We start from the raw sequence: 16,181 nt of genomic DNA, 5'->3' as shown, positions 1-16,181 counted from the left end.
CCTGATCGGGATGGCTGACAGCCCTGCTTGTGAACGATGCGGCGTTGATGAAACGATTGAGCACCTCCTTTGTGGTTGTCCTGCTTTTGCAACTGAACGACATACGCTGCGTACTGCATTGGATTGTCTGGACGCTCACCCCTTAACGCAAGGGATGATCTTGGGACCATGGCCACAAAAGTCATTTGCGCTCAAAGCCTACAAGGCACTTTGCTTTTTGAGAGAGACTAGCCTGATTGACAGACTGTGACTTTATCCCCTCCTATCCTTTTCTACCCTTCCCCTTTAATCCCCCATTCCCCTTCCCTAGTGCAGGGTAGGCAACCGGAATGCATTCTTTCTGGTTAGCATCCCTGCTTTTCGCCCTCCTTTTCTCCTCCTCCTCCTCCTCCTTCGCGTCTTTATTGTTAAAGAAGTAAACATTCTGCGATACGAAGGAAAGCCGCAATTAACATTCTATAATTAGTTTATTTTAGTTTTTATGAGTTGAAATTAGCAGTGCAATCACTGTATTGCCGACCTCAGTGCCCAAGGATTCAACAAGGTTGACGCCTGGGCGAGTTGATAACGGTTCATTTTAAACCAGCCAAAGGACGAGACACAGGGAAGAAGAGGACAGGACAAGACTGGACTAACAACTGAAAGTTTATTGAACGAAAGAAGACAACGAAGACTCGTTCTGAATAGCACGCGCACAACCCAACCGGTGAAATGGCAGGAAATTGCCCAAGGATGCTGGATCAAATATCGGCCGTGGCGGCCGCTTTTCGATGAAGACGCAAAGCAAGGCGTCCTTGTTCTGTGCGATGCCAGTGCACGTTAAAGAACCCTAAGTGGTCGAAATTTCTAGAGCCCTGAACTGCGGCGCCTCTCATAGGCTGAGTTGCGCTGGGATGTTAAACCCCACAAACCAAACCAACCGACCATTGTATGGCTGAAAGGCAGCTCGAATGGTAGTACCGTACGCGACATCCGGAAGTCGTGAATTCGGATCTCAGTGGCAGTGTGTGGGTGGTTTTTCTTCTTTCCAATAATTCATCTTTCAGCAGCCCTGATTTGAATATGCTACCAATTTTCCATTCATAAATACCACAGAGCGATAAAAAAGCAAAAAATTCCCCTATGCTTTTACTAGGTTTTTGTGCATGTTGGCTTCTTCCAAATGTATGTCATGAGGAAACCACTCACATCCCTTCCTTTGTCAATTTCGGGACTTTTGACACTTTACATGGCACAATCAGTGAAAGTCAGGCTGCTTGTTTTGCATAGGAGCTGGTTCGAGTCGCGTTCAGGTCTGCATTTTAATGGGTATTTTTGTTTATGTGGGCTGTCATTCCAACAGAAATGTTTGGAGGTTTTTAGATGGCGAAGGCTTCCCGTTCGGGCTCAGGTTCGCCTGGTTTCCGGTCGATATTCACTCAAACTTGCTGAGGAGCTTAACACATTTCGTAATATACGTAGCTGGCGCAAGGGTGATGACACAATGCAGTTAAAAAGAAAACGTAACAATGCAGTTAGGATACTTCAAAATTCAATCGGTTACAAATATTGTTGAGATCGAGTAGAGGTATTTGAAGCTGTATATGCGCCTAAAGGTATTTTGCCACAACACTAAAAGATGGATGCGAAACGCACCAAGTTCCTAAAGGAAGCTCCCAGTTTTCGTTACGAGAAAAAATTGGTGCGGCGAAATGCTATCAAATCCCTGTCCCCTCTTCCCAATACTGAGTTACTACGTCGATACTGGCAGTTACCAATTAGACTCCAATGATTTCAACTCCGTTTTTCTTACGAATTTCTTTCCGGTTTACGATTTCAATAATGATTCAAAACGAAGTACCGAGCACTAAGAGCAGCTGCGACGAGCACAACTGGGAACGTCTTCTCTCTCGGTCAACACTTGTCATTTTTGGCATAAAACCTTACCGTAGTGAATTTTCGAATTTATTATACAGCACCGCCATATGCTTCCCTACTTTTGGTGCAGAGATGCTAAGGACGTTTCTAATATAACTACAACAGAGTTTTGGAATGAGAGTGAATTTGGAATGAGAGTGAGAGTGAGAGCAGGAAGCGCAGTATTTTTGTTTTCTATTAACATGAAATATTAATCACTGAATAGGAGACGCGAGATGTCTTGTGCAAAAATCAATCAATATGGAGAAAAACCCAGGAGTGTAACTTCTTGAAGCGCCACTTGTTCAAGAAACTTTGCAGTTGTAGGCAAGAAGGCACCCCAAACGTCGAAGGGGCCCCAAGATTACTCCCTGTAGCAGTGTCGTTTCAAGAAATACAACTTTGGAACATAATATAAAAATCATTTTTCTGCAGCGAATAAAACCGATTTTGTTGCCATGCCATTTACAATATTCACAGGACTGCTTGTATTTTATATATGTAGTTACCTGCTTGGACGGCGTATGAGCCGTTAAACTGTTGATAGTTCCAACAATCAAATTCACAGGCACCAGCGCATTGTTCAGCGAACTTCTATACGATTGCGGAGAGTGTTATGAACCCATCATTTCTGCTGATAATTGCACAGCTATAGGCTGTACATTCCAATGAGCTTATTCTTTGTGGGAATTGCGATATAAAAGCTATTTGATTAAACTCAGCAGAAACCACAGAGAAAACAAGAACAGGTTTGCATTTTTTTTTCAGGCGCACAAGTGTGAAGTGTCAGCAGTTGTGTTAAACTTATAATATCCTTACGCTTGGCTTGCCTCCATGTTGCGGGTGACCTTCCTTATTCGGCCTGAGTAAACTCGGCGTAACTTTGGCGTCAGCGCGAAGAAAAACATGTCTTAGTCTATATCGCTGGATTTCAGTCTTAAGAAAAGATAGGTTATGAAACGACGTATCATTGAGGTGATTTTCAAAAGTACACATTTGTATCAAAAGAGACTATCGCAGATCAGGCCAAAGAAAAAGGTTGGTAAACACAAAAACAGGCTATATATAGCAAGATAAGCGTACGTACATCTCAGCAGTTACGTCTACAAGTAAAGGCAGTCGCTCTTAATGCAAATGCAGGTGCGTTTGATCACTTCACGTATACAAAAAAGGAAACCGGGAGCATACAGGTTCAGTCACCATACCTTAGCATTGGCCCACGGAAAAGCCAGGCCGAGAATGAAGAGTCCGACGAAGGGTGCAGTCCCGCCGCTGTGTAGCACTAGAATTAGCTAAATATAGAGTAAGAAGAGCACAGTGATGAGGTTAGGGGGCCTGTTTTGTTATTTTAGTAAATACATGTTTTATATGCTAGCGAAGAATTAAAAACATTAGCGTTAACGATAAATGCGTAACATTAAAATATGCGTTAGATAAAATCGCGCGAACTATGTGCGATTGGATAGTTCTGCAATACAAAATTGTTCTGAATTGGGGTAAAATTAAAAATAAATGGGCGCCTAACGCAACGAGAAGACACCTTAGTGTTGTGGCAATTTATGGGTACAACACCAAGTTCTTGCCGATCATATTGTGTCTTCACTTCACTTCACTTTATTCACCTTAAAGGCCCCCTTCCGGGGGTATTACATAAGGGGTGGGTTAATATATACAAAAATAATAAATGCATGTCATTGCCTTACGATAAAAGTAGTTATAGCATGTAAAAAAGAAGATGGGCCCATGATAGTGGCGACGTTGGTGGGGAGGGCATTCCAGTCCACAGCAGTGCGGGGGAAAAAGGAACCTGAAAAAGTTGCAGTACGAGATAGGGGCCGGGCAATCTGAAAGGGATGTGCAGTGTCTCTTAATTTATCGCCATTATCAGCCGGATCCTATTTTCCTTGAGGCAAAGACATTTCGATGCGGTTATCGCTCACTCCGGATGAGCTGGTAACCAAATATGATAAAACACTTAGGTTGCATAAATATTTGAAGCGCACATTGTTCCGATAGCCACATCTTTTACAATAATTCAACTGTTGAAAACCAGTTCTGATATCAAAAGATGGTTGTGCATAATAAGGCCCAATGTTAAACTCGATGACCGTCCTTGGTATCGCACGAAATAAAATATTAAAACGACAAACAACGTCAGACCATTTTGTAGTTATTATTTTCGTATATTACAGTAAATTTCGCTTCTCATTAAATAGGGTGCATTTGTGAACAGGTATGAAATTCGTTCATTGATATCATTTGTACTATCCGCTATTCGTAAATGCATGCGAGAGAATAGCTCGTGAAAATTCAATGGATGCTTTTTTCTGCTGTCTAGAAATGTATTACGGGAACAACTGTATTGCAGAAATTTAAAACACCGGGCAGGAGGCGCGTTCAGTAAGTTCAAATCCTATTGCAGCCCCAGCCTCGAGAAATTGAAAAACTTATATATCGCTTTTGATATTTTTTTTTATTTTTGAGAACAGGAAGCTTTTGCCGCACGTCTGGAAATATGGTGCGCAGCGGCGTCAATTGTCGAAGCTGTTTTTCTAAAGTTCGAACACAATAAATATCACAGTTAACACGATTCTTAGAATAGGCTGCGCAGTTGACTATTCGAATCCAAATCCCCATAGAAATTGTTACGCACTGTGAGACTTTTGAGGTGAGGTACTGTTATGAAGGAACATTTTTTTTTCTTCCTTTTTCGCTACGTTCTTCTCTGCGCATTCTCCGGATAGCTTCGAAAAATGAAACCAGCACATGGGCATATTGCGCTGCAGTCTTCACTATTTGAGCAGGTAGCATGTAACCAAACGTTATCCACATCGGGAAAAAAAAAATTTGCCGTGCTTATTTTTGCAGGGCTGTCTTTAACTTAATGGCAGGAAAATTTGCCTCATTTCAAACTATACTTCCCTATTAACTTTTAGAGTCCCATCGCTAAATCCAGGTTTTATAAACGTTTATTATGGATGTTTATTGTGCCTATTTGTGGTGACCTTGCACTGGATGTTGTAAAGAAGCAAACTGTGTGCATAAAATGGTGTCTACAGGAGGAGCACCAATTCCCATTTCCGCAGCCTCCTGACGAAATTTGATGTCTGTGCTCATCTTGAAAATGTCTTCCACTTTGCGGCAAATTTTCTTATCTGTGACTACCCGCCTCTACTAGGTTGCAGACAGTGTCCCAGGCTCCCTGCCATGAAAGGACTCACATCCCCAGCTTTTGATAGCCGCACAGCATGATGTATGGTCCCCGTTCATATTCTACGGACGTTCATCACTACATGCATGCATCCCTCCCTCTTAGAAAAATCATGCTCTATGCCAATTATTGGTACTGTGTTTCACTTCTTTCTTTACACCATGCGAACTTCGACGTGACGCAGTGCGAGATCGAAAATAAGCAAGAGAAGCGACATCACTAGTAATTTTCACTACTGGCAATTTTCACGAGATCCATACCACGCTGGAGTGGTGCAGCCAACTAGTTTAGGGAGGATTTGCAGCCTGTGGAACCGTTTGGTAGCTTCTTTGGAAGTGCTTTATCGTTGCATTCAGATGTTTTTTTTTTTTTTTTTATAATTGGGCTCTGAAAATACGAGTGATTTTTACGCCCTCAACGCGATACTGTAGCTGTTTTACGATCCCATCAAAGAAGAAAACTCGTCCGGCATATTTTTAAGACGAAAGCCTTTCTGGGCTCATGAAACGAAATCTCATTGTGCGCGGGAGCTGTACGTCGGATCTGTGCGTCAAATCTGTCACATTGCGCGAAGTGTGCTCTTGTCTAGCGTTGCTGCCATCTGCAAATCCCACACTTGAACGCCCGCCAAGGAACGCCACGCGACAGGAGCGATGGTGTACCGCCCAAACTCGCACTTGTCGGAGAACGTTTGACAGGTACTGCGTCTTTTCGTTCCTTTAAACCAAATATAATTACACGTAGCACTGCAACGAACGCCGATAAGAGGCAAACGAAGAGACGCAAATTATAGGAGAGGATCGAAAGGTAGATATTCGCCATTTTCCTCTGAAGAGACATCTAAAAGACCCTCTAATTCTTTTTTTTTAACACTCGTGTTTTACGAATTTCAGAAAGAAGGAGCCAGCGGGCAAGTAAACAAATAACGCGGCGGGGCAGATCAAATTATCTCGTCAGTGAATGTAGTGTACATTTACACTCGAGATCCCATCGGTAAAATGCAATTCGCTTGTTTCACGACTAGAAATTTGAGTAGCGGCAAGTAAAAGCCGGACCAGAAGCCCACTTCCTGTACTCGCGACATCGGGCCTAAAAGATCGCGCCCCGAGTTCCCATCTCAGCGTACAGATATGAGAAAGCTTGTTTCGAAGCGCTCGATTAGTCATCTGCAGTAGAAAGGAGCGAAATTTTACAGCCGGTGCTGCATTTCACTGCATAAATATAGGAACAAGCAACGAGCACATTGCCTCGAACATAGCTGTTGCGCGCTGTGATAGCTTTCGCAGCACGCTGTTCCAGCGTCCTAAAGAAGTTCCCAAATGTGTACTAGGTACGCATACAAGCTTGATGCTTGCTCGGCTGAAGCGATGGGCCCCCGTAAATGGTACTGAGGCCCGACTTTCGCCTGCAACAACCTACAGTCGATAACGAGATTATCGCGAATCATTTCAGCTTTCAACGCAATGGAGTGCTTTCCCGAAGCCTTGCTTACCTGTAAAAATGAAGCATCAAATCCTAGACGTGCTCGCTTTTTTTTGTTTCTCAACATGCCAAACATTTAGCGTTGACACTCTTGATGTCACTAAAATAACCCATCGAGAAGGGCTACAAAGCTTACGGTTTCGCTCACGTACGAAAGGCGAGTTTGCAGAGAAAGACCGAAAATCTCCAGTCTGTCATTGATTGTTTTACGTCCGCTAATACAAGACGTTAAAAAATTATCTACGCACTCACTTTCACCAAAACAACTCGATTCGATCGTGCTATCAAAGAAACATGTTATTACTCTCAGGCTGATTACAGTCCTTCCTATGGTCATCATCTTCGCTCAAGTGCATCCCCGCTTATATTTCGTGTAAATTGCCAATAGAGATAATGTAATGGGCATTCAGAGTTGTAATTCCGTCCCTCCATCGCATACGCAAGCTAGAAACTTACTAAAAGCGACTTACTAGTAAAAATATTTCCACAACCACGTTTAGCACATTACCAGATTTACACACTGTGATCCTAACGGTGGCTGTGCAAGCCTGTTTGCAGAGGACTAAAATGTTTTTCACTGATACGTGCCTTATGGACCTATCTATGCGAATTGTTTCAAGAGCGCAGGTTTAGTTCTGATGACAGCTTTCTTTTTCTTTTTTTTTTTTCACCTGGATAATAATAGGACATGCTTTAATATTAATGCGTTACTGCTTCCAATATGTGGCGCAGCGCTTTCTTTCTTCAAGATGACGCTACAAATGTAGGAATTCCTCCGTAAGGCTCAATATAGCAACTATACTGTCGTACTTCGCGACATGCCCGACATTATAGTCGATTTGTGTTCCCACCTGCTGGTCTATTTTTTAATTCAAAAGGTGACATGTTTAGCACTCCCACACGGTCTTTTCCCAGTTAATTTTCCGCCTTTCCTCCTCATTCGTTCTCCGCATGTACTAGTTAGTTCTAAGTGTTTTTCTTCGAAGATGTGGGGACTAAAATATCTTGATTGAAACACAGAATCTATAACGGGTACTTACGCATTAACACACATTTAGGCACTCATGTTGCTTTTTTTTTTTTTCGAATGAATAAATTTCCAAGTGAGGGAGGGTGCTTTTAAGTGAAGCATAATTTGATAAGCATTTAAAAAGAATTTTGACGTATTAAATTTTCAACACATGGAGTGAAGATTAGAAAAAGATGTAGCGGGTACCTACAATAATGGTGAGCGTATTGCCAGGTTATAGGGTAAACAATAGCGTCAAAGACGCTTTCCCATAAATAGTGGCAACTTAACCGTGGCCCCCATTTCTGGTTGCACTCTAACCACCTTCTTTTTTCACTAAACGTAAGACCACCGCTAGGAATATCATGTATATTTAGCGCCAAATCTTTTACGTGTACACTCCTACATGATGGCATCTAGCATCTAGCAAAATATGCCCATGGCTCAGGGCAGCACGTGACATAAAAATAGTGTATATAATCTAGCAGACTGCTCAGAATTGGAATGCAGAAAGTGTCTTACATACCCTAACGGCTGATCCCAGGTAAGGCACTGCGACCGCACAAGCTGTAAGAACGCACCCAAAAAACACGGCTGCAGGGAGAAAGAAAACCGGAAACGAGTTACCTCCCCTGAAATATAATCGAGACTTACCAAGGTGCAGCTTAGCGCATAAATGCTTTTCAGAAGGTGTGCTTGCCAGTTACTCTACCATTAGCAAATAAACATTGCACCATAGATGAACATTAGCGCTAGCCATATCATGCCTCTCTGTTTTCTTCCTATTCCATTCATGCGAGAACGATAGCGACATACGACCTGTGGAGCTATGGTTGGTTGTAGTTTTATAGCGTTTAATGGCCCTAATTTATATCAGCTTTCAGAGACACCGTAGTGGAGGGCTCCGCAAACTTCAACAAATGGGGTTATTTAACGCGCACAGACACTGCACAGAAAATGTGTAATTCTAATAGAATTGAAATATGGATGAAATTATATGGAATGGCACGATGTCCTAAAAAAGCGCATTGAAAAAAGTTAGCTACAGTGCTCGCACACGTAAACGTTGCCTCGAAGACCCGCACGGAAAAAATCCCCCTAGAAGAGTTTTAGTTAGAAATAGCAGACGAATTGTAAATTCGTAACAAACTGTCCTGCATTATAATTCGCGAATTCTTTCCTCTCATTTCTACCTGCACATTCGCACAGGTGGTTTGGGCTGCTTGCAAAAATGAATTTCAACTCGCTCACATAATGTTTATCGTGAAGTGTATAACCTAAAAATGGTTAAGAGCACGTAATGGTGAGACGAAGCTTGGAGAGCATTTTTAAATCTTTATAGCCGGAAGAGTACGGGATTACGGTCTCAACGTGTAGCCGCATATCATAGCACTGAAAAAAAGGTTGAAACACGCTCTGTTTAAATCATTCGGGAAACGTTCTTTGCTGGAAGCCAGGTATTCCCTGGCTTTCTTCGCTAGTTTCTTCTAAACACATATATCTGAAGACATTCTTATAAATATTTGTTTTCTCCACCTCTTTGTTTCCATAGCCGTGCCTGACTGCAATCAATTTGACCCAGTTTTTCAGCATTTCGCTTGAAGTGAATTTTTAAGCAGAGGGACGAAGTCTGCGCACTGCCGAAGTCAAGTGTGCAAAGATCTGATTCCCTGATTTATAAAAGATTTTCATTTTGGAGCATTTTACAAAGCAAAACAACAGGGAATATTCGACAAAGATAACTGCCTTGTTTTTCATAAAAGTAGAAAGCCAAATATAGCGAAATATAACTATTTGAAACTTTGAACCTTCCAGGGGTGTCTCATTCGCATAAAATTGAGTTCTTCGTGTACGCGTATTTATCAGCACTCCTGTGCAGGTGGCCAGCTGACCGAAGTTTGTTCCACATTCTGAAGGTCCTCTTATGTAGGGCGAGCAGCTGTTTTGGGTTTAAGTTGCTCTGTCGATGTACAAGTGCAGCGAAACCTGTTTACACACGTTTATGTGACAAAAACATAGCTTCTCGTGTTTAGCCTATACGAATCCTTTAATCACGTTAAGGGTAGAACGAGAAGAAGATGGTTACACAGTATGAAAGAAAGGGAACTAAAAAAGGGCAGAGGACAAGCCTCAGTTTGCAAGCCGAGCCAACGTTTCGACGACGAAGAAAGTATTGTTTACATGCAACATGCGTATAGCTAATTGCCCACCAGTTCGGTGCAGGAAGACCGTTAGGGATTTTACCAGGGTTAACGATGAATCTGTTCTTGATTACCTCGAAATGGCCCTAGATAACTTTTCTGAGGGCGATGTGAATGACCTATGGAACAAATTTAAGTCCCATTGCCATTTTTGCATAGATAACTTCATCCCAAGTAAAACTAAAACTGTTCGCCGAAAAACTCCGTGGATTACCCGCGAAATAATTCATTTAATTCGCAAAGTCAAACGGCTTAGAAAACGCAAGGCTAATAATTGTGTACTTCAAAACCTAAGGCGTGCATTGGCAGAAAAACTTCGTGTCAGCAAACAATATTTTTATTCCAATACATTAGCTGAATTCATCAAAAGTAACCCTGCCAAATTTTGGCGCCACCTTAATCATGAAGGACGCAGAACCGTCGATCGTGTCAAGGTCGGCGAAAACGTTGTTCGCGACAGGTCACAAATAGCCAAGGAGTTCAATCATTTCTTTCAGTCAGTTTTTTCGAATCCCCGTCCCCACCCTAGTTCTTACAATAACACGACCAGCGTTAGCCCGGAATTCATAACATATGAAGGAATTTTTTCAATGCTTCTCAATTTGAAGCCAAAATCGTCTTGTGGCCCTGATGGCATCCCAAACGTATTCCTGCGACGTTACGCTGAATCACTAGCACACTTTCTTGTTATTATATTTCGTTCATCACTTTCTACTGGCGATGTTCCATCTGACTGGAGGCTTGCCCGTGTTGTGCCTGTTTTCAAGAAAGGCAACCGCGATCAGTTAACCAACTACCGCCCGATATCTCGCACCAGCACTGCATGCAAACTTATGGAACATATTATTTCGAACTACATATCTGACTTCCTAGATAAGAACAACGTTCTCTCCCCATTTCAGCATGGTTTTCGCAAAGGGTTGTCGACAACTACTCAACTGGTTTCCACAATACATTCCTTTTCTTCGGTACTCGATAATGCTGGCCAAATTGATGTAATATTTCTCGATTTTAGTAAAGCATTCGACATGGTTACGCATTCCGGTCTATTATATAAACTTGACGAGCTGGGTATACCTCAAACTGTGCTTAATTGGATTTCATCATATCTAGACATGCGCCAGCAGTTTGTTAATTTTGAAGGCCATTATTCAGACTGCCTTTCCGTAACCTCCGGTGTTCCGCAAGGAAGTGTGATAGGTCCTCTTCTTTTTTTTAATTTATGTGAATGACTTGACTGCCTCTATCCATGAAAGTGTGAATATTCGTTTATTTGCGGACGACTGCCTGCTCTTCAGGGCTATTAATAATACAAGTGATCAAGTGGTTTTAAATAAAAGTATTAACGCTGTTTCTGACTGGTGTGAAAAGTGGGATATGAAACTTAACGTCAATAAAACCGTGTTCATGCGCATCACGAACAAAAAATCGTACCATTCTTACCGATACACTATCAAAGACACCCTTATAACTGAAACCGACAGCTTCAAATATTTAGGAGTTACAATTAACAATCCCTTGAACTGGTCCCCCCATATCCAGAACATCTGTTCATCTGCCCGTCGCAAACTAGGCCAACTGAGACATAGGCTCAAGCACTGCACCTCCGATGTAAAGCGTCTAGCATACAATTGTTTAGTCCGTTCCAAGCTAGAATATGCCTGCGAAGTCTGGGATCCTTATACAAAGCAGGATATTAATAAGTTAGAGCAAGTACAAAGATCAGCAGTACGCTTCATATATAACCGCTTCCGCAGACATGATTCACCATCACAGTTGATAAGATTAAATGAAATCGAATCATTAGCATCTCGGAGAAGGCTAGCTAGAATAAAATTGCTCTTCAACATCTATTATCGCACGCTCCGTATGAATCCTTCGTTGTATTTTCAACCCTCATCGTCCAGAGTTACGAGGCGTCATCATCCTCATAAACTAACTCCTGTATTTGCCCGCACAAACCAATTCAAATATTCATTTTTCCCAAGGACTTTAACCGAGTGGAATGGATTGCCTTCGCATGTGTTTGAAGGTCCAAATGTCCTCTCTGCAATTCAGCAATTTTTGAAGCAATAGCATCTATTTTTTGTAATATATCAAAATGTGTTCTTGTTCTTTCCTTCTGCTCTCTTCTTTCCACGGAAAAATGTACTGTACATAGGTGTGTATAACGATGCTCGATTGTGCCCCGTTCCTGCCAGGGCCTTTTATGGCCTGCAGTATTGTATAAATAAATAAATAAAATAAAATAAAAATAAATGTTCTCAAGAAATGCCCGCGCGAACTGACACTTAATAAACAATCTGACCCCACCGGGGATCGAACCTCTACCAATGCGATACCCAGCCGAGCCCGCAAAACACTATTACACAACAGGCTCGTGAGAAACAGATCTTAATTCCTGTCTAAGGTTAGTAAGGGTGACAGGAGCAATCAGAATGACGCTGCAGTTAGTGATAACGATGCGAGTAGCGACGATAATGACACGGCAGTTAGTGATAATGACATGATTGCAGTAGCGATGACAATGATGGTGCATTTAGTTGACAATGATAATAGTAGCGATAGTCATGACGATAATGATATAATAGAGATAACAATGGCGATGTAATTAGTAGAAACAGTTCTCTAAAGTGCCTTTCGCAATTTGCGCTTTTAAACAGACTTAAGCGCGGTCTTGTAATTATTTCGTCAAAGTGCACCCTTTTCCGTGTATGCATATGCAGAAAAAGAGAAACTACTCACCACTCTTCTTTGTAAAGGATGCGCCTTGCTGTGTCGTGAATTTCATGTACTGCGAGATAACGTCTACGTAAAATACAGCAGCTTGGGAATTAATGATTGATGATACAGTGCTGAAAAAAAGGGAATTAAACAGATCAGTATGAGTTTTTCCTGTTGCTCAAGTGCGGTACCGGAGTTTTTCGCGCCTTATATCATTCGCTACACCGGCCTCTGCTAACTAGGAATCGACAATTACGAAAAACATTTTATTATGAATCTAGCAAACATTGCTAATAGAAGTTCGCGTTCACGAAAGAATAGGCAGCGTGAGGCGTCCATTGTGCTACTTGTAATTGAATTTGATGTTTTATTTGGTTCTTTTATTACACGCAACAAACGTCTTATCCAAATTGCAAAATAAAAAACAAAAAAAAAACACATTGGGTTTTATATTTACGATGTAGTTGTACTTTTGACACGATGCGGCATATTGATATAATGTTCACAAAATTGCTCAGCCAGAAAACGTGAAATTAAGCCATGACGGGCAAGATTTTGAGGACGTTCACACGCTGCGATAATACTTGAAGCTTTCGAAACTAGAGTAACGATGGGGACACATTCTGCCCTTTGAAAAATCAAACGCTAAAGTGGCCAGTAGAATCAGTCATCCAGCGCTCTCAAAAACTAACTGATCGATGTATGCGTAATTACCTTGCACAGCCTCATAACGATAGGCTTTACGTCTTTGAGCAGCCTAAAATATGTATTATGTGCATGAGACCTTTGCCCAAGGTACATCTGGCTATTGTCAGTTATAGAAAAAAAGGGGGGGCCAGTCACTTAGATGCAAAAACAAAAGTGAGAAACTGTTTGGTTGTTTATTTATTGACTCAAAAAACAAAACAAAGGCCCAAATATCCACACGGATCCTCCTGCAGAATACCAGTTCTCTGCTAGCTGAGAAATTTAGCATTCTTTTTCCTAAAATTACTGTGTCCATCTGAAGTCGGACTCCCGCGCTCAGTACAAAGACTAGATACGTAGACACCCTTTATGGCGGTGCGAATGACCCCCTCCCCTCATCTTTTTTTTATCGCCCTGCTTATTCGTTTGGGCACCTGCAGGTAAAAAGCGCACGCGTAAGCTACACAAGTAACAGTCGCTCCGGCCTCCAATCAACCGGATCTTGGCCGTCACAGCATATCGCCGCCATTCAGTGGCGGTTGCGGGGGTCCCTAAACAAGAAATCTATGAAATATTCAAATACAAAGTGTCCGCTGTGGCTCTGCTCTTTGCTAACGGACATTACCCGTTTCTAAAGTTACAAAAGAAACTTTCGCATTTTTTTTTTATCTGAGTAATTTCGCTTTTCTCACAACGTCTTATGTTCTGCGTTTCAGTAAGAACGGTGCACGAATGCACGGGGCGCTAATAAACGCATTGAGCAGCCATTACAGCATGTCATCTGTTCTCAGTCGTGGTTGCAGAGGTCGTAGTTCAGTAGTGTGTATACCAGGTTGCGCAACAGGACCGCCTGAGAGCACTTGCAAAAACTTGCACATACATGCACTCCAACTTCAGCGTGGAAATAGATGGCGAAGCAAGCATTTCCCTGCCCAGAAGGGCTGAGTCAGACAGACACATCGCTACGTTTCGGCTGCATATATGCAAGATGTCCCCATCTCTTCTACATCGTTGCGGTGCAAAAATAGTATCGTTCACTTTATAGAATTGCAGGAAAATTATGCCTGTCAATACTTTACGTTACTGCTTTAATCCACAATTTCACAATTTTCTAGAAGAAAAAGTGGAAAAGGCGGTTTTTCTCAAGATTTCAAAACTTTTTTTTTCAAATTTTGCATCTTTACTCAACATACGTATGCAAAAAAAAAAAAAAAAAAAAAAAACACGGCTAGGGATGTGTAATGCTTTATCGCAAATTTGAAAAGTCTTGAAAATGTACTTCTCAATCACATGTTCATTGTGTGGCTGCGATTGAATGTAGCTGTCTATAAGATTAGGCATACCCAGCTTCTTGAAAATGTGCTCGTATGATGCACCAAAGTTGACCAGCACCCTTCGTACCTGGTTGCTGCGCTGACAACTCCTGTGAGAAAGAGTCCTGAGAAGCCTGGGAAGTCGCTTAAGTTCTCCTTCACGTAGAACGGTAGCATCTGATGAAATAAGGAATGCTTTTATTAAAATGCATACATAATTGAGAATGTTTGTTGCGTATGAAAAACTCCTCTATTCATTATGGTGGCAGAAAATATATCACCGATTTGCACTTACCCACATACCCGTCAAATATATTTCATTCGCCAATTGCAGGATGCTTATATGAGCAAAATATTTGTTCAGTGCATAGCAGAACTGTGCCGCTATTTCTACTTCCATAGTAAAAAGATAGTTCAACCCAACAGCGTCATGCTTTGCTCACTATATGCGAGGAAAAAACCCTGTCATGTTGATTTAAAAACGCAGCGACTCTTCGTAAAACTAGAAGTGTAGCTGTACACTCCTGCTGAGCCACTTAACAGCGATATTTTTAAGGGTACATTTCACCGCCAGAGACAAGTAAACCCCATCTTTAGACGGTTTCCATACCACATTCCGCCATTCACTAAAGTGGCCGCGGGAATGTGATTTGCAAGCGTATATTTTGCTATTAAGCCCGAGTTAACGATACCAGCAATAGATAAGGGAACATATCATGATAAAATACTCAAAAGATACACAGAAATTACTCTCGCTTTGATACAGTAAGCTACAAGGCACGCTGTACCGGAAAGAAAGATGGAGAGCCAAATAGAGAAGCTATTTATGCAATCTACTGTCTCTTCTTCATAATGCCTTTCGGCAGCGGCCTCAACAGTAAAATGAGCATTTGAGACTATTGACGTAATGGCACACTCAAGACGCTCATTTACCTGATCAAGTTTGGTGATGGCACCAGAGAGAAGCGGGTCGCAGTCTCGGTACCAGTAGACCAATGCCACCGCCATGCCGGCCATGATGAAGTTGTAGATTGCGTTCAACGTAAGACCGATGTAGGTTATGCTGTTTCAGCGTCGGACATAACAAGAACAAAAATCAAACATTGAACAAACTAGACTTTTGCACAAAAATGGATTCGAGCAGGCAAACTTAGTTGTTTTAAAACAGGCAGCTATGTTCGCACTTGAAAGCACTAAATTCCTCGCTATACTTAAACAAACTTACGTTGTCTCCAAGGTACACCTAGCTGCGACATTAAAGGAAACAGTCTTTTTGCACATATAAACGAACCGTATTGTTATTTATGTAATGGAGCTGAAAAAGAGACATGGCTCTTACTTGTCCAGACTGAAACAATTAACAAAACACAGTCCCGTTAGTCATTCATATAGTAATGGGCCGAACGTCAATAATGTCTTTTTCACATTCCTGCTGCCTCTAGATGTTACACGCGATTAGCAGAAATAATAATATAAATAATAAAAATATAATAGTAATAATAATATAAAATTAAATAATAATAATAATTGGTTCAGGGAAAGAAAAGGTGCACTATCTGTCACACTTGTTCGGCGGACACCTGAACCGCGTCGTAAGGGGAGGGAGGAAAGTGGGAGTGAAAGTAGAAAGAGAGAAAGAGGAGCCGTAGTGGAGGGCT

At 41.7% G+C, this 16,181-nt stretch overlaps 1 protein-coding gene across 1 annotated transcript in view; it reads right to left on the bottom strand.

Moving 5' to 3' along the window:
- Positions 1–16,181, bottom strand: part of LOC146172402 (sodium-coupled monocarboxylate transporter 2-like) — a 49,612-nt gene that overhangs the window by 15,293 nt on the left and 18,138 nt on the right. Inside the window, exons 7-11 of the mRNA XM_084585861.1 lie at positions 15,457–15,586; positions 14,612–14,700; positions 12,545–12,654; positions 8,125–8,192; positions 3,102–3,188 (exon numbers count right to left, since the gene is read on the bottom strand). Coding sequence (XP_084441987.1) covers positions 3,102–3,188; positions 8,125–8,192; positions 12,545–12,654; positions 14,612–14,700; positions 15,457–15,586 — 484 coding nt within the window. The remainder of the gene's footprint in view (positions 1–3,101; positions 3,189–8,124; positions 8,193–12,544; positions 12,655–14,611; positions 14,701–15,456; positions 15,587–16,181) is intronic.

This window comes from Amblyomma maculatum, unplaced genomic scaffold, assembly GCF_055883805.1.
Source record: "Amblyomma maculatum isolate TAMU_Amacu unplaced genomic scaffold, ASM5588380v1 scaffold_13, whole genome shotgun sequence".
NCBI lineage: Eukaryota > Metazoa > Arthropoda > Arachnida > Ixodida > Ixodidae > Amblyomma > Amblyomma maculatum.
This window is presented reverse-complemented; position numbering and strand designations above follow the sequence as displayed.